This window comes from Telmatherina bonti (genome assembly GCF_933228915.1).
Source record: "Telmatherina bonti genome assembly, chromosome: 20".
In the NCBI taxonomy this organism is placed as follows: Eukaryota; Metazoa; Chordata; class Actinopteri; order Atheriniformes; family Telmatherinidae; genus Telmatherina; species Telmatherina bonti.
In genome coordinates this window covers 9393241-9412733 of record NC_136618.1, presented here as the reverse complement: position 1 = coordinate 9412733, position 19493 = coordinate 9393241, and the positions used below count along the sequence as shown (strand labels likewise).

At 40.1% G+C, this 19493-nt stretch overlaps 2 protein-coding genes across 3 annotated transcripts; one reads left to right on the top strand and one right to left on the bottom strand.

Moving 5' to 3' along the window:
- The first annotated feature begins 338 nt into the window (after positions 1–338).
- On the top strand, positions 339–10869 carry nub1 (negative regulator of ubiquitin-like proteins 1). 2 transcript variants are annotated; one of them, XM_079259738.1, is made up of 15 exons: positions 339–448; positions 2184–2305; positions 2411–2578; positions 2662–2726; positions 3098–3162; positions 5218–5376; positions 5494–5582; positions 5774–5880; positions 5973–6159; positions 6448–6555; positions 6633–6785; positions 8902–9048; positions 9776–9856; positions 9970–10162; positions 10277–10869. In XM_079259738.1, the coding sequence occupies exons 2-15, from the start codon at positions 2189–2191 to the stop codon at positions 10417–10419; spliced, it is 1782 nt and encodes a 593-aa protein (XP_079115864.1). In that variant the 5' UTR covers positions 339–448; positions 2184–2188; the 3' UTR covers positions 10420–10869. The 2 variants fall into 2 exon arrangements, with proteins under 2 accessions (XP_079115864.1, XP_079115865.1); XM_079259739.1 differs by lacking the exon at positions 339–448 and adding an exon at positions 517–587.
- Positions 10870–13321: 2452 nt separating this feature from the next.
- crygn2 (crystallin, gamma N2) lies at positions 13322–18069 on the bottom strand (the record flags this gene model as incomplete). Its single annotated transcript, XM_079260039.1, has 5 exons — positions 13322–13457; positions 15226–15371; positions 15838–15994; positions 16338–16429; positions 18049–18069. The coding sequence occupies 5 exons, from the start codon at positions 18067–18069 to the stop codon at positions 13322–13324; spliced, it is 552 nt and encodes a 183-aa protein (XP_079116165.1).
- Between the last annotated feature and the right edge of the window lie 1424 nt (positions 18070–19493).

The window sequence follows — 19493 nt, the reverse complement described above, 5'->3', positions numbered from 1 at the left end:
TGAAAAATATTATTAAATAAATACAATAAATTTATATTAATTTATTAATAATTAAACCTGTAATTTATTACAAATTTGTTTACCAATCTGGTTTTTATTAATGTAGTTCTATATGTTATTTTATCGGCTGAACGATTTTGCTTTCTGCGAACAGCGTCTCTTTTGACCCTCGTACGACACCACCATGAAACAAAGATCGTCTATACTACTACAGATCACGTTGTTCGCCTTGCTTCTGCTTGACGGACCTGAGGAACTTCTTGCAGGTTCCGTTTCTCAATCATGAAAACACACTCGGAGTGAGGCGTCCTGTGCGTCGCATCACATCATTCCCAGCAACTAGATTCATTAAAAACAACAACATCGACCCGGAGAAACAGAGTATTGACGAAATTTAAAGACTGTTAACTCCGCGGAGCTATTAGTCATCGTTTCATATAACATCACAGTAAGTAGAATATGAATTTCACACTAACAGCGACCGATGACAACGTTTAGCAGCTGCCATAAAACATGAGTTAATTGAGGTACCAGTGTGGAAACCTTAAGCTAAACCTCTGCCTGCTGCCGACATTAAAAGTTTACTGGTAATTTATCAGTAAATATCTTTATTTTAAACACATTTTGTCACAGAAGTGCTCACACTACTTTGTAGCTTTCTGACCATCGCATTCGCGCTGTTTTGACTTGAATCGGTGTCATTGAGCTAATTAGCCCGCTAGCTGTTGCGGTGAAGTTTGAGTGGTGACCTTTGTTAGTTAAATCTGTTTCTGGGGATTTATTGCGTTTATTTGGGTACGAATTTGGTCTGCAGTCACAGCTGGCTGAGCAGAAAGAGAGAAAATGTGACGGTTTTTACGCCTGTATAGGTTTAGCGTCTGTTAACACTGGAGCCTACATTTCCCACAATGCACCTGAAAAAGGCTTTGTCACTTGTTTCCATTCGGTCCGCAACAAACGAGACGGTCAATAAGTAAAGAACCGAAATGTTAATAAATAAAACAAGTAAATATGTAACTAAGAAAACGAGTAAATAAGTAGTAAAACAGCACTTCGTACTTAAAAGGAACAAACAGACAACTTAGATTTGCGTAACCCAGTCTGTATGAAAAGAAAAAAACAAGAAAAGTGTTGTTGGTTTTTTTTCTTTTATTACCATTGGAAAATAATAAAAATAAAAATTGTTTATTTGTTTTTAAACAAACACGACTTATTGAAACAGTAATGAAATCACACATACTTATTTCTAGCTTTGCATACCCTCAAGTAGGTTTATTTCCATTAACTTGAAATTAGATTAATTATAGTAACAGAATAATTTACCAAATGACTGGTAAAATGTTAATTAAGATTATGTAAACAAAACATATCAATTCAAATGTATGCTATACATAAGTAAATACATTTTTATTTTAAAATACTGTTTTTTAAGAATATCTTTTTGTTCTGTTTAAGTGTACTCTGATATTTTTGACCACCTAATTCAGCTTAATAGTTGCTTTAAAAAAAAAAAAAATTCAATTTTTCTAAATGTTTGTAGAAGATAAGATTTTTTTTTATTTTTTTTTTTAAAGACAAAATATTTTCTCAAGTTAGTGTGAGTTAAATTTTATTTCTTGTTTTTTGTTTTTTTTTGTTTGTGTTTTTTTTTAAGTCTTATTTTTATACTTACAGCAGAAACATTTGATGAGTGAGAAGCTTAACATATTTTATGTCTTCTCATTATCCTGCTTGTTTCTCTGCAGAGCAGGCCAGCAGGACACAAAGCAAAACCTGCTCAGTGTTTGGTACATTTGTGGACTGAAGACATTTACATGAAAGAAAATGAAACAACTGGGCTTGTTTGATCAAAACTGAAGTTTTTAGATGGATGTTCATGTGTTAGTTTCACCAAAATTGTATATAAATATAGTCTGACTGACTGACATGCAGGCTCTGTTGCAAGATTAAAAATAAAATGAACTCATTTAAATAACTTTGATTGGTCTTTTTACTCCGGACAGATCTTTTCTTCTGTACTCAGACCTCCTGCGGCCCTGTAAAGGGTCCCGACCCTCATGTTGAAAAGCTCAGGGGTCAGGGCTGTTCGGGAGTTTTTCCTTCTAACTCACCAAAGCAAACTCCACCCAGCCGGGGAATCCCACCAGCAGCTTTCACTTTCTTCGGCTTCCTGCTGCTTTCAGAGACGATGGCGGAGCAGAACACGGAGGCGAAGCTGAAGAATCTGCTGAAGCAGGAGAAGATCCAGCTGTGGAATCCTCCGTATACCGTAGAGGACAACCAGCCGGGAGCGCAGAACATGCAGGTCAGTAAACAACAACAACAACAACGTCACGGCAGCTGCAGTCTGATGCAGCATCTGTTACCGTGGAAACATCTTCATGGGGTGACAAAACATTTCCACCATCAGGAGCTGGCGGAGCGTTACGCCCCCCTGCTGAGCCTGTCGGCGCTGGAGGTAGGGGGCGCTCTGGAGTCCATCCGAGTTCAGGCCGTGAAGAGAGGCAAAGGAAACAAGGCGTTCAGGGAGACGAGCATAGCGACGCTGGAGCTGCTGCTTCCCAGAGACGCCAAGAAGGTGCACACACCCCCAGTCTGAACATGAGGATGAGGAGGAAGACCTGACTAACAGGAAGTGTAACCAGGTTTTTGTGCTGTTAGGATCCAAAGATGAAGAGCTACCTGGAGACTAGGCTGGATGTTCAGGTCCAGCAGGTGGTGGACAGGTAAACACACACAAACACACACACACTTCTGTTGCTGGTCCAAAATTGTGGAATGAGCTTCCCCTCCACATTAGACAAGCCTCCTTCCTGTCCATTTTTTAAACTCATCTTAAAACCCATTTTTATTCCTTGGCCTTTTACCCAACGTAAGACAGTGTGCCTTAGTTTATTTTTTATTATTGGACCTGTTGTTTTATTGTGTTATTTATTGCATTTGAACTGTTTTATTCTGTTTTTATATTGGCAGATTGTGTACAGCACTTTGTTTCAACTCTGGTTGTTTTAAAGGGCTTTACAAATAAAGTTGAGATGAGTTGAGTTCTGTTTGCAGCACTCATGTTGTGTTCAGTCAGTGTGTTTGTTTGCTGCAGGATCGGCGAGGAGCACGGCCTGAAACACATCAAACTGATCCTGAACGGCAGGACGCTGGCGGCAGGTTGGTGCAGACTTCCGGTTCTACCTGCAGGTTGTTGCTGAGTGTTTAGTGACTTTACGTCACTAAACATGAACATAACCTGAAGTTAAAATGTAACACAGTGATAAAAAACGGAGCAGGCGTGTGATGCGGAAATGACTGCCCTAAATAAAATAACATATTCTGACGAGCTACTTTATGACTTCTACGTTAATAGTACCGGGATGGGCACCTTTAGCCTTGGAGGCATAAGGAAGGGCTGAGAAATATGACCTCACATCAAAATCACCATTAATTGAACAGGTTACCTCGATTACAGCAGTCAGCAATTATTTTAGTATCATTTTATTTTCAGCCTTTAATGCTAACATTTTTTACTGCAAATATTTTCATAATAAAAGAGCAGATATTGATAGTAAGTGAAAGGAAATACATAGTTTAAATATAAATTAACCTTTAATGTTTTTGATTATATTGAAGAGAAATGTAAAATTCTTCATCATTTAAATAATTTATCCTTTTCATGCATAGTTGCCATACAGTGGACACCTATTTACAGGCTTTTTTCTTACATATTCATGAATGAGGATGATATTTTTGTACATAAATCACTTCAGTGGATGTTAGTGAGTCATCCAATATGTTTCCACTCACTGGAGAATAAATAAATATATGATCTAATTAAACATAATGTAATTGCACAACTTTGCCTTTGCAAAAAATAGTCAAATAAAATGATAGAACTATATTTTATAGAAGATTTACACAGTATAGTTACAATTATATATTTTATAAATATTTAATAGAATACATAAAAATAAATTATGAAAAATTTAAAATATCACCAATAAACAAACAAAAGTATCACTGCACATGTCTGTAGAGGGAAAATACTGGATTTAAGAAAAATACTGCATTGTTTTTAATTAATTCATGCATGAAAGGGTTAATGAGTAAGATTACCTGGATTTACTGTTTCTGAACGGCTTGTCCTGACGTAAGGTGTACAGTGCTGACTGATCTTCAGGCTCAATGGCAACCTGTCGCTGTTGGTGTGAATACTGACTCATTGTTATGCTGAATACTGACCATAGACTGTATATAAAGGGACGTCGGAGCCTCCGTGACGTCACCCATAGGTTTCTGAAGAGCTGAATTGAAGCTCGTGTACAGTTTCTACCATCACCATCTTGGGCATGCGTGTTGTCTGAGCTCCACCTCTTGGCAAAGAGGTGGAGTGAGAGGGGGGGCTGTGAGCGTCATGGTGGATGATTGACATCGAACGAACTCCGAGCTTTCTGTAGCTAAGAGCTAACTGAGCTAACCTGGAGATAACAGGAGCTAACCAGCTAACGGAGGTAAGCGGGCTAAAGCTAAGTCACGTTGTTAACCGGCTAAAAACCGTGGTTGTTCCACGTTCTTCTGACTTGAAGCGGGATATTGGGTACCTGTCAATCAAAAGGACACGCCCCTAAATATGCTACATTTTGAGATTAAATTACTTTTAAATGGGCGAATTAGAAAAAAAATTCCCTCCCCCCACAGTTGTCATGAAGGTAAACCTGACCTATTAAACCTAAAATGGATTTTTGAACCAGGCTGCAAACATGTTTATTTCTGCTGTGAAGTTGGTCTTTTTAACATGGGAGTCTATGGAGATTTGCTCTGTTTTGCAGCCCCTAGTGGATGAAGGGGGAACTGCAGTTTTATGCACTTCTGCAAAGGCTTCACTTTTAACCGCCATTGGTTGCTGCTTAATACTGACTCAGCGTCAGCCTCAGTGCTGACTCAGCACTCACACAGATAAAACTTCACTTGCACAGCAGACGCAGATCTTCAGCTGTCTCATTCTGTTGATGGTTCTGAGCTTCTCCATGAAATCTCAAGCTGTTCCACAAAGTCCTGGCTGACATCAAAGAGGTTCTGCCTCTTCTAGAGGTTCCACAGTAGCTGGTTTGTGGACTTTGTGGAGGTCCTGATTAAGCTGGTGAGCTGGTCGTGTGACCCCCATATTTGAGGTCTGTGATGAGACTGTTGCTTGTGTGTGTGTGTGTGTGTGTGTGATGTTTCTGACAGACCAGCATCTGGATGAACAGGGTGTGAAGAACCACAGTAAGATGATGGTGCTGAAAGTGAGCGATGCTGAGCAGATGACCAGAGACGAAGAGGAGAGGAAGAACCAGAACGAGAGCGTCCAGAGAACCCAGAAAGGCTTCCAGATCCTGTCAGAGAGAGGTGTGGCCGTCCTCCGTCGTACATGAACGATGAGGAGGTTCTGATTGGTGTCCTGAGATTCTGATGCTGCAGCGTGAAACCTGGAAGGCTGATGTGTTCACTGGTTCTGTCTGTCAGACGGCAGCGAGGATCCAGAAACCACACCTTACCTGGAGATTGCAGACCAGAAGGGAAACCCTCTGAAGATCCCGCACAAGGAGAAGAAGGTAGAGCGACGATGAAACTGGTCTCTTGTCACTGCTTCGGTTCTTCTAATGAAAGTTTCCGGAAGTCATCGGAGCCTTGTGATGCAACTCAGATCTGGATCAAACCGGTCTCTCCCATGCTGCTGTAAAGCCACCGTACAGCAGGGGGCGCTGTTTGCTGTTTCACCTCTCTGTCTCGTGTGTGTGTTCAGGCTCTGATCCTGGCTATGGGTTTCCATGAGAAGGGGCGGTCTCTGATGAAGAAGAAGCAGTACGACAACGCTCTGTGTCACCTGCTGCAGGCCGACCAGCAGTTCAGGTTCAGATCCAGATCCAGAGTCCGGATCCAGATAAACTTCTTCTGTGGTTGCCTTGTCGCTGACTGACTCGTGTTTGTTCCTCTGCAAGCAGCAAGTGCGGCTCGGCTCTGCTCAGCTCGGTGGATAACTACGCTGTCCTGCAGCTGGACATCGTGTGGTGTTACCGAGCCCTGGAGGCGCTGTCCTGCCTGGACGACAGCCGCAGCCGCCTGCAGAGGGCCGAGGAGTGTTTCCTCAGGTGTTACGGAGAGCAGCGGCAGAGGCTGCTCATGATCCAGGTGAGATCTTCAGAACGCCGATGAGCCGTAGATCTTTTCTGTTCAAGTCCCAACATGAAATTTCCTGTTAATAACACAAATCCGTCTGGTAAAACCAGTCACCTCATACTGATGTCTCCAGACGAACCTGCTTTTTATACCTGGTACAGAAGATTAATTTGTAATTGAGATAAATAAATAAATAGATCTGCTGCAATGCCTGCTTCTGCCACTAGGTGGAGCTTTGTTTAATCAGAACAAGGAAAACTGACATGCTATGTTAATATGTGTGTGTTTGTGTGTTGCCAGGGTAGCACAGGCAGAGAGGAGGTGTTGTTCCTCCGTCTGTACCTCCTGCAGAGTCTCCTCTCCTACATCGAAGGAAACGACTCTCAGGCTCGGCTGCAGTTGTCCAAAGTACGTCCAGATGTTCAGGACCTGCACCTCTCAGGGGGGCGTGGCCTGAACTTGTGTGGTTATTTGTTTGTTGTTAGGTGGAGTCTCTGTATGGTCGTCTCTGTCTGGACTCGGAGAAGATGGCCCAGCTGATGGCTCTGGGTTTCACAGAGAGAGAAGCTAGACTGGGACTGCGGGCATGTCAGGGAGACCTGCAGGAGGCCGCCATCCAGATCAGCAACCGCCGCCAGGTAACACACACACACACACACGGCTGAGATTTAGCCCAACTTGATCCAGAAACATGTGTGTCTGTGCTTATAGAAGCCATTGTTGATAAAAACCTTGATTTGTGCAGCTGAAACACAGAAATCAGAAAAGAATGAAACCAAAACATAAAAATCTGCGATCAATAGGAAAACTGAAGCATCGAATTTGAGCCGCAGTGTTTCACCCACAGACCGTATATGAAAGATGGACGGAGCATAAAACTGCAGTTCCCCCTTCATCCACTAGGGGCTGCGAAACAGAGCGAATCCCCATAGACTCCCATGTTAAAAAGACCAAATTCACAGCAGAAATAAACATGTTTACAGCCTGGTTCAAAAATCCATTTTAGGTTTAAAAGGTAAGGTTTACCTTCATGACAACTGTGGGGGGAGTGAATTTTTTTTCTAACTCGCCTGTTTAAAAGTTATTTAATCTTGAAATTCAGCATATTTAGGGGCGTGTCCATTTGATTGACAGGTACCCAACCTCACGCTTCAAGTAAGAAGAACGTAGAACAACCGCAGTTTTTAGCCGGTTAACAACGTGACTTAACTTTAGCCCGCTTACCTCTGTTTGCTGGTTAGCTGCTGTTATCTCCAGGTTAGCTCAGTTAGCTCTTAGCTACAGAAAGCTCGGAGTTCGTTCGATGTCAATCATCCACCATGACGCTCACTGCCCCCCTCTCAGCTCCACCTCTTTGCCCATATTTGTATTTTCCGGGCAAGATGTGTAAGATGGTGATGGTAGGAACCGCCCACCGAGCTTCTATTCAGCTCTTCAGAAACCTACGGGTGACGTCACGGAGGCTCCGCCCATCTCTATATATACAGTCTAGGCTTTCTCCTCAGCTGGATTCATATTTTACATCTGTTTTTATTTATTTTGTCTCATAAACAAAAGAAGGGTTGAGGTGCCAAAAATAAATTCTCAACAAAAATAAGTTTTATCTCAGTATTGACATTATTGTTAGCAGCTAACTAGCTAACCAGGTTACCGAGACGATGAGTGTCCCTCCTCATCAGAAACTGAACTTGTTGCAGCGAAGCTCGTGCATCGCCATCGTACCGCCTTGGAAAGAAAGTTGGTCCTCGCAGATTTAGCATTCTTGTGGAATTTTTATAAAATGCTCCCAAACTCTCGAGCTCCGTTGCCGGATCACCATGGTGACTTTTCTGCTGACGTCACAGCCGACTGTGGTTGCCACGACTGCGCATGTGCGTTCATGACAGAAAGGCAGTGGGAGCTACAACAGTAGTGTTGAGAAGATTTAAAAAAAAAAAAAAGCTTAAAAATGAATCGACTAATTGAAACTAATCGAGCGATTTAATTATAGTGGAGGCCCTAATTAGCAGTCTGTTGATGGGTTTGGCGGGCAGTGTGGGGAGGGCGGAGTTACAGTGGTGGAAGCAGCAGGTGACGTATGGATGTACTGGGTTTGGTGCTGCATTGGGAGAGTGATGAACACAATGTGGATGGAAGACGGCGGTCCCAGTGATGGACTGCATGTGAGGTGAAAGGGTGATGTCTAGTGGGGCTGCAGCGTGTTGTGTTAGGAGCTGATGGTTTATCACCGCATAGCTTCAGGAAGCTGCTGCTTCAACATTGTCGAGGGAGGTGGGTGGGATGGCGGCGGGGTTTAGAGCAGCTGAAGATGTGAGTCGTTGAAAGTCCATGTAATATTCATAAAGCTCTTCGAGGTTGGAGGTTTAGGTCGAAGCCAACATTTGGAAGTTTTGTTCACAACCGAGAAAATCTTGGCTGAGTTGTGTCAAAAGACAGAAGCAGATAAAAGAAAAACTCAACGCCAAGGTCAAGATGTCAGAGACTACATGCTGGATTTCTTTCCAGAAAGTTTCAACGTAAACGTTTTTATTTCACATGTTTGGTCTCAAGGCAGGAAGGGGGACTTAAAAACCAGAACAACACCACATATTTACATCACATGGTTGCATATTTATGTATCAAATCTAACGTACGTAACAGGAAACAACCATCTGCGCTACACGCTGTTGGCGGCTCTGAGACGGTTTTTAAGTGATGTTCGTTTAGGACAAAGTCTGCTGATGATGAAAACGATCTTCTGTTTTCTGGGTTCAGGAGCGTCAGGAGCTCCGGCAGAGGGAGCAGCAGAAGAGAAGGACGAGGATGGAGGCCATCTCCACCCTGATGGAGCTGGGATACTCCAGGAGAGACGCTGCCAGAGCTCTGCACCACGCCAACGGAGACGTGGACAAAGCCTACACCGTTAGTCACTTCCTGTTTACTCCTCTGAAACCCCACGTGTTGATGACATCTGAGCTCTTCAGCCGCAGCTGCTCTGCGTGAAACATTAAGCTGAACTTTTCCACAGCAACTGTGTCCGGAATTCTTTCCAGTCAGAAGGAAAAAGTCTAAATATACATGAATTAGTGACGGTTTTGAAGGAACATATCTCATTCATGTATATAATACCATACTGATATTACTACTTTATGTGTTCTATTAAGGCTCTGTTAAAGTCTACTAGGGCCACATTAAATGTCCATGGTTCACTATGGCTTGGGAGGTGGGTGTAAGGACCACCGTTCTACAAGCAGCAGCTTTAAAGGGTGCTCCCTTTTCTAGAGCAAAACATTAACAGTAAATTTCAGCTGGTTCATGTAAATTTATAATATATGTAATATGTGATTTTCATTCTGTTCTTCTAGTATACGTATATTCTTACCATGCGCTGTAGAAATAAACTGGAGACAAATCCCAGGGGGTCAGCCCAGTTAGGCATGAAACCAGGCAGTCCATGTAGGAGAAAACATGCCCGTACGTGCACAAATGATCCTGTTTTTGTCTGAAACCAACTGTTCAGTAATCCTGGTTTCCTATTGGCTGGTTTCTGATTGGCCTGATTATCCCAGTTTCATCCATCTGTTGGGTTTTCTGGTTTCTCTGGTTCTGCTGGACCTGCTGGGGTGTAAAACTGAATCTGTGTCCCCAGATCCTGCTGGACTCCAGTCAGGCTGCTCAGGCCTCCAACAACAACACAGAGGGGGTGGTCAGTCCGGAGAAGGTGGAGCAGGTGAGACATCCAGGTGTTCTGGTGCGAGGGTGAGACCCAGCTGTTGTCATCCAGCTGTTGTGTGTGTGTGTGTGTGTGTGTGTGTGTGTGTGTGTGTGTGTGTGTGTGTTCAGCTGCTGTATTTGGGTTTTGAGAGGGAGTCGTCTGAAGCCGCGCTCCGACTAACGGATGGCGACGTCCAATCTGCGACTCAGCTCCTGCTGGACAACCAGGGCGTCCTCTCCCCTGACCTCCTGTCCCCGCCGTCCACCTCCACCTCCTCCTCCCCGTCCTCTGAGGAGCCCAGCACCTCCTCCAGATCCCCAGGTGAAACATACACACACACACCAGCTTTAAAGGCTCTGAAACAAACTCAGAACCAGTCTGGACTGGTTTAGGTGTTCTGGTTTAGCTAACAAAATGTCCCTGTTTTGTCCTCAGAGGAAAACAAGCTGGTCAGCGAGGTGCTGGAGGACATCCCCCGTCACGAGGAGGATTATCTGGACCTGACCCTGGAGGAGGAGAGCGAGCTCATCGCCGCCATGAAGACGTATCTGAACCGAGAGCCCACACACACAGTCTGACCCAGATGACGGGGACTTTATTAAACCTGGTTCTGGTCCAGAAACCAAATCGAAACCCCATAAAAGACGACCCAACACTTTTCAGATGGTCCTCACACAGGCAGAGAAACAGGAACCACACACACATTTGCACACTGTGCTGCCTGTGTGAGGACCATGGTGAACATGGAGGCCTTTACCGAGTCTAAAACTAAACCTGAGAAGGTCTGTGGCCAAATAAAGATGGAGCATGTCTTCCTAAAGGTCTGAAACCAGCGGCGGTCCTCATCCCATAGCTACACTAACACGTCATGGACACAGCTCTTCCAGGTGGGATGATTATCAGCGGGACGAAGCCGAGCCACATGAAGCAGAGGAAACCTCAGAGTTTCTGACTTTACCAGCTGTTTTGTTTTCACTGTTCAGTCTGATGGAAGCAGATTTATTTTCGTTGCCAGAGCAGCACTTTTCCCTCCCAATGTTCCTGAATGAAATCATCGTTCGTTTTGACAAGTTTGTAGACTTCTGGCTAAACCAGAGGAAGCTGATTTTAGTTTGTTTTTGCTGCTCTGACAGCAGTCAAGTTGTGTTTTATTCTTTATTGATTATTTTATTTGAACAATGTTCTTGTTAAGTTTTGTGCTCATAAAGCCAATAATAATAATAATAAAAACAGATTCTTCCCGTTTATTTCTCTGGAAAAACTAACTTTGCTGACATTACTGTCACGTAGCTGTTGTGTAATGCAGCTTTTGTCATCCTGAAACCCAAACAGGTTCAGCTGGTAGCCTATGAGGCGCTGGATGCTGCTGCTGCATCGTTTATGACACAAAGGACTGAGGAGCTCCTCTGACGGATGACAAACATCAAGTCTTCTCTCTGGTTGCCTTCACTCAGTAGATTATTGCAATATAAAATATTAATCCATCCATCCAGTTTCCAAAGCGTTTAGTCCGAGTACGGGTCACTGGGAAGCTGGAGTCTGTGGGCGAGAGGCAGGGTACACCCTGGACAAGCCGCCAATTCATCGCAGGGCTTAATCAAACTTATTAACATAAATACTTGAAAGAACTGCTTATAAAATTGAAATAAAGTATATTTATGAATACAATAAATAGAAGATGAAAATGTGTAGTAAATGATAATAAACTGCAGTGAATATTAAAAAAAATTCTGCATGAGAAAAAATAATGCACATTAAATAAGTAAAATAATAAAAACATGACAACGAAATCTGATTGGCTACTGTAGTCATATGACAAAAATTTCACTTCATTTTATTGCCTAAAACTAAAAAGTGAAAACAGATATCATTTTCTGTATTATTAATGTGCTGTTCTGCTATTTAAAAAAGTAGCAAATAAACATTTTGACCGGCAGATTTTCTATCAATACGGCCGTAACACAATGCACAATCATCATAATACACATGCATCGGCGGCTGCATCAGAAAAGGGTACAAAACCTAAAAGCACCTTCAATCTTTCACTGTAAATATGTGCAATGTGCAGGAGCAAAGCAGCAGAAAAACATGAGAATAAAATATATTGTTCAATGTTTTCATTCGTGTTTATCCATGACACCACCAACAGGTCGAGGTCCCTCCAGGTTCTGGTTTTCCTTCCTGTTTAGGAGAGGTTTTCCTCTCTGCTGGCACCTGCTGCATGATCAGGATAGAGAAGAGACGATCTGATGGATGGCACTTTGTTTCTTTTTATGAATCATCCCAGATGAACTTGCTTATAATAAAGTGGATTATATATGGACTACAAAGAACTGGACTAGGATCATTAAAAGGGACACCATGTAACTTTTGATCCAAACATCAGCCTAATGTGAGGAACATTGACAGTATCTGCAGTGGGACAACAGCAGTTAAAACCTCATCTGTTGTACCCAAAAAAGACAACAAAAAAAAAAACCAATTATTGCCATAACGTCATGTTACATGCGACAGGTTATGAAGTCAAACTTGTCATGCATGTTTTACATATAAAGCTCAGTGAATCTTCAGTTGCCGTCATGCTGCTGATGAAGTTCAATAAGGCTGTTTAAAAGCAGGGAGAATCCTATAAAAATATTCCCATTTTATATTTACTACAGTCATCTTTCAAAATTCTGAGCTACAAAATATCTTTTATGAGGTTATTCAAGTGCTGAGTCATCAAAATTTCACAAAATATCAGTTACTAACAATGTTTATTGCTGTCCGTTGACATCTTCAGTTTTACTTCCTCGTTGCTGCAGTGTCTGTAGGTAAGAAACTGTCGCTATGGTGATGTAGACACACTGCAGAGCTGTGATTGGTTGAAGAGAATCCTCACCTGTGGATGGACAACACACCCCTGCAGCAGACACACTTAGTCAATATCATCTTTCCCCTAAAATGAAGCCTCATCAGTTACATCATCTGTACTTCAAAAGATTTGTTTTGTTTTGTTATTAAAAGTACTACCGCAGCTACTATAATATACTTTAATTGATTGAAAGTTGTAGGTCTGATTTTCTGCACATCATTTTAGTCTCTGGTCATTATTACAGTTAAATAAGTTGGTAATTTATCATTTCTGTGATGCTCTGAAGGTCCCGTCCTGCTAAATAAAGATAATATTAATGAGCTGATTTCAGCTCATTTTACTCTATATTCCAGTGTTTTTTAAACCCAGGGAGCAAAGTTGAGCATTAAACTGGTAATTTATCATGTAAACAGATCTCTACATGTTTTTCCAGAAGCATAGTTTATGCATCCATGACTAATGTATAAACATGATTGTAGTTTGTCTTATAGTGAGGTGTGGCCACACAAAATAACACAAACGCATTGTTTGATAAAAAAAACCTGTTTTCTTCTTTTAGTCTGGGTTTATTTATTGTACATGATCACAGCGCTGGTAAAAGTCACAGGAGAGGGAAGCTGATGGGCTTAGAAGTAGTTGACGACTCTGCGGATGGACTGGATGTTGGGGTTCTGGGCCTGCCACTCATTATGGCTGCAGTAGTTTCCACGCTCCACGATGTACATACGGCCACGGAAATTGGGCTCCTCGTACATCACCCAGCTGATAACAAAGGAAAAAGATGTGGGTTAATCACTGGTTTTGGTCTTTTTTCTTCTTTTAAAATAATTTTTTTAAAAATCTAAATTTAAAAAATTTAACTTGTAGGACCAGAAAAGTCCTTAAATTTGTTTAGTATTCATAACCTGTTATGAAATAGTTGGTGTTAAGAATTTATTTAAACTTCTTTATCTTTTTGAATCGTTGTCACTTTACATCACTTTTACAAAATTTATTAATGTTTAGATAACTTTTAGCTAGCTTAAATGTCCAATAGCATCTGAAACTGATTATTATTATTATCCTAAAGAAATATTGTGACAGCCAATTCCAATTGCAGTGTGATTTTCACATTGATAAGGCTAGCTAATTAGCTTGTATGGATAATATATTAGCTTTGAAGGCTAACAAATTAGCCACATTAGCTCATTACAAACATGCATTACAGGATATTTTTCCACAAACGCCACAGCAACTTGCTAACACATGTCCAAACAACAGTCCCACTGTAAGTTACATTCAACACAACAATTAAAAAACAAACATGGTGGTTAAATTTCATGACGTTACAATGGTAACAACTTTATGGTGAAAACAAACTTCAGGGTCATTCCAGTTGTGCTTTCCTACTGAGAACTCAGGAGTTATGACTTGGAAGTTCATAGAGAACATACAGCAAACAGTAGTCAGACTACTTGCTCAGTGGCCCTGCAGCACTAAAGGCAAAATGCTAACATATTGTTGTGTACCAAGTTAGCATGCTAGCATATATATATATATATATATATATATATATATATATATATATATATATATATATATATATATATATATATATATGTATATATATATATATATATATATATATATATATATATATATATATATATATATATATATATATATATATATATATTTATAAAATCTGGGACAAAGAGGATCCATAAATACAATTATTTGGTTTTCTCGATTTGAACACTAAAAATCTAGTTGTTTTTAGGTACTGTTGGATATCCAACTGGTCATGCTGGAACCACGCATTTAATTAACTTACAAATTTCCATAATCCAACCTAGTATTTGTATGTTATGCAATAAAAATTTTAAAGCTGGAAAACAAAAAGACAGCCTTTGTGTTTTGCCCGTATGGTGGCTCTGAGTGGTCAAACAGCTCTGAAGAAATATTTATCTTGTGTAGAAAAAACAAAACAAAAATGAAAATAAATCTGCTCTGAAAACTTCAATAACCAACTAAAACTTTTAACTTCTGAATAAATATATCAGAATTTCATTGCATATTTACTTTTAAAAGAGTGAACTGACCCAATATTGATCAACTTAATGTACAATGGCCTTTGAATGTTGGGCAACAGAGAGTTCAGTGGCTTAGATACTGGTGAGACAGCAGGGAAAGCTGGGAGGTCACCAGAAACATGTTTATCCTTTTGAGAACATGAATAATTGTTTCGAAGTTTCCGTCTAAACAAACAAATTATGATTCCATGGGGTTCATCCACTGTGGGCTACAAATACATTCTGTACATATATTGACTTTGAGTTTTTGTAGGTGTTATTTCTTGTTTCTTAGTTGGGCATTGTCCTACTAGTAAACTCAGAGAAAAAGTCGGAAAAGTTGGATCCATCCTGCAATAAGCGTGAATCTCAGCAATAAGCTTCACCTTAACTTTGACCGTTTCTTTTTTGTGCATTAATAACTAATAAATGAAACCGTGATTTACTGAGATGTAGCATTGTAACTGTGCTGCACTCACGCTCCATCTCCGTAGACCCTGACGGAGTTGATGCAGCTCTTGGTGAATCCACGGCTCTGCAGGAAGGGACAGTCGTCGCACATCTCCATACACTGACCAGAGTAGTTGCAGCCCTCGAACAGCTCAATGCGGTAGTGCTCTCCATGCTGATGGGCAGGAAAGATGGGAGACAAAAAGCAAAGTCACTGAGGAGGTTTTAACCCTGTAGTGCAGACATTTAAGGTATTTTTGTACCAGTAACTACTAAGAAATGTGTTAAAATATGGTTTATTACAAAAGATAAGGTTTTGGAGATTAGCACCTTGCTAATTAATTCCTGCAGGATGAATGTGGAAAAACTTAGCACTCTGTCAGATCAACTAGTATAAGTGTCAGGCTAACTGACCATTTTCATCTTCTATCATTAGTAACAGATGCTTCTTGTTCATCACAGCAGTGAAGTTTCCTTAATACTGAACAAACACAGTCCCTTCCACACTGAATTTCGGGACCCTAAACCAAGCTGAAACAAACCTAAAGGGTTTGTCTTCTGAGGACCATGACCAACATAAAAGATCATGCATTTGCTTCTGTTGTTTGAATATGATTTAAAAGCCTGAACAAGGTGTTTACCATGCGGATGGGCTTGCAGGATCCCATGTGGTCATTGTGGGAGTTCCACCTCTGGAATTCGGGGTACTCGCCATGCTCCAGGATGTATTGCTGGCCCTTAAAGTCGGGGTGGTCATAGCAGATCCAGGCGCCGCTCTCCACACGGATGGAGTTCACTCTGCAAATAAATATGACTTTCTTACTCTGATGGCATTAGTGAAGGTATTATTCTATAATAACAAGAATTCATGCTTTCAGTTGTAAGTTGTCTAAATATTTTGCATTGTTCTGACATATATGAACTATTCTCATTAAATTCTTTTAAATTAACCAAAATGTTGGTCATTGTGGTCATTTATGTTTAGTGAGGGGGAGAAACCATCAAACCATCATCTGAAAAGTTTCTGATGAAGACATAATCTTCATTTAAATTCAACAAGCAGGACATGAATCACACAACACTGAGCTCAGCAAATGAAAACATTTCGCTTGTTTAATTATAGTTAATTATAACTTTTTACCTGTTCATGAATCCTCGGTCCTGGAAGTTATCACAGTCACCTCTGACCTCCAGCTTCCTGCCAGTGAAGCATTTTCCCTCGTAAAAGGTAATCTGCAGAAAGAAGACACTTTTGTGATGGATGAACAGCATCATCTGGCTGAACAGTTCATTTAACACCAACCAGACAAAAAAGGCAATTTAGAGGCACTTTGAGCTAATTATCTTAAAATATCAGTTGAAACTTAAATTATCTATATATATATTTGTTTTTGCCTTGTTATCTTTGATCCCTGAAAGAGATAGTTGAGGCTAATTTTCATCAAAATAATATTGACATTTAACTTACATATGACACTCTGGAACTTATTCCTGTTTAATTTAAAAGGCCAGACATGCTGAGTTTTAATCAAATTTTCATTCAGTTCTAAAGTTAAAGAACTGATCAAGAGATCCAAGAATAGCTCTATTAATAGACTCTGCATCTTGTAAAAAGTAGTTAAAATCAGGCCTCTTGTCAACAGACCAAAATAGTTTAACATTGCTAAAACAATAACAGCTTTCTTATATTTTTAAATGATCAATAAGTATTCAGTACTTTTAGAGTACTTTAACTTGGATAAACATGTGTAGTTATCACACAAAATTAACAGCTGAGCCTTTGAAAAAGTGAGAGGAGGGTCAGCCAGGTAAATAGCTAGCTAGCTAGCTAACCCAGCTAACCTAATAACTAATTATGTCAATGTCAAATTTATTTTTAGAGCACATTCAAAATAAAAGGTGACAAGAGTTTCCAGAGTTCAAGTTCATGTCAAAACAAGAAAAAATAAAATAAGAAAAGCAAATAAATACAATGGAAAATTTGATTAAACTGAGTTAGCAGGCACTAGTTAAGTTATTAAACGGAAGAAGCTAACAAATTAGCTTATTAAGCTAACTAGAAGGGCTAGTAGGTTAAGGTTTAAGCTTTTAGTTAAGTTTGACAACAAAAATGATTTCTACATCTTGTCTAATTGATCGTCTTAACTCCCCAAGTATTTAGTTTACCCACTCTATTCTGATTGGTCAACTTCAATGACCAGACCCCGCCCACAATTATGAAACCGTTTTTAAGAATTTAAATAATTTAGTTTCATTTTAATCCCCTTTTTCGAGGAAAAAATCTTAAAAAGTTATTCTGACTAGATTATAGGAGTGAGTATGGTTGTCTTCTGTGTTCTGGTAGCAGCTGGGAGAGGCTCCAGCCCTTCCCATGACCATGAATATGATTAACTACAAATAATAGAACAAAAATTTTTAAAACACTATTGAAACTACACATAAAAACCTTTAGGTTTTACTGGTCCAATGCTGGTGTATTTCTTATGCATCACATATTATACTTAAACACTTCAATGTGACTTAATGGGGATTTAAAGAAACACAATTAAACCCTGCAGGTTTTAAAATACAGGAAATTCTGCAGCTTCGGTATACAAAGCTATCAGACAAAGACAAAAACAAAACTTTGATTGTCTAAGTCTTTTTTTTAATTTTGTGTCAGATTAAGTCGAAAGTCAGAAGAAATCTGCCTTCAATTAAAAACAGAAAACTAACTAAAGATTATTGTTGATCCAAGTCCAAGTTCAAACCCTTCAAACTGAGTCAACAGCAGTTTGAAGCTAAAACCTGCTGACGTTTCCTCAGACAAGCTTCCAGCCGATCCAAACCTGCTGTGGTCTCCTGTTACTCACCTTTCCAGAGTACTGCGACATTTTTGCCCTACTGGATGTCGTCCAACCTGGCCCACAACCACACACACAGTGTAACAGAGAAAAAGTTGGACACCCCAATATATACGACAGGGGGGCGAGGCGGGGGCCTGGCAGAGGCCAGGGCCCGACCGGGGGGACAAAGGACCGGACTTTAATGGATTCTGCTGCCTCGACGCTTTCCCTTCATCCTGATGTGTCTGCTGATTCTGCTGCATGTGTGTGTGTGAGAGAGAAAGTGTGTGTGGTCTCAATAGAAAGTGCTTGGCCACAGCTTTGCAGGTCAATGGTAATGCACATGCCACGTTTCTGCACAGACAAACAGGCAGTGAAGTACTCCCATCAGAAATACGGCAGGAAAGGTTCTACTTTACAAATGACACACAACACAACATTAAATATAACAACTATTTAGTTTATTTTTGTTCATTTAAATCAAGTGTGATGACTGAATCACTCTCTTTTGATTATCATTTACTTTTATTTTGTATAAAGGTTGTAAGTACTGACTAGTGAAGTAATAAAAGTTGCTTTTCCAATTATAATTGAATAGAAGTTATTTCTCCAATATGATGCTGCTGTTCAGAAAAATACCCAAAATATTAACAATAAACGACACACTCCAGAAAAGATATTTCATGGAAAGTGTAAAGATGAATTAATACTTCATGCACAACTTTAAATGAAGACGATAAATAAAAACATTAGGATGACATATTATCCACCCATCCATTTTCTACCAGAAGCTTTTTCCTGGTGAGGTCATGAGGGGGCGGAGACTAATTTATCTGACATAAGTTGAGGTTGTAAGCACCTAGACAGGTCACCTGTCTATCACAGAGGTACAGGAAAATCTCAAGGGTTCTTTTCTCCTCAATTTATGCTCTAATAAGTAATAAAATAAAAATAAATGAGTCCTTCGATTAAAAAAAAAACAAACAAAAAAAAAACAAAAAACGGTGAAATGTTCACAACACAGGCAGTGTTATTACAAAAAATATTTTTGTCTAAATCTTCTTAAAAATCTTACAGGTTGCCACATCCAGAGTTCTGAATATAAATTAATTTGAATTATTTAATGTATTTACATTATTTATTTAATGAAATATTCCAAAGGTAAATAACAGGTAAACTGCAGGCGACCCCTCTACTCCTCCTGTGATTGGCTCGTTCTAATTCTCCTGCTGACCTGACACACCAATGAAATGAGAGCAGCAGGTAGCCAATCAGACGCAGCGAAGGGTGGAGAAGAATTCTGCGTATGCATACATGTAAACATGTGATCAGTCAGAGTGGACAAGGGAAAGACTGAAACATGAACCGAAGAGAAATAAACCAACCTGCACACATAAAAAGGAACACAAAATGTTTTGTAGCAAGTATGAATACTATGTTCATTCATGTAATATTCATACAGTAAAACAAAA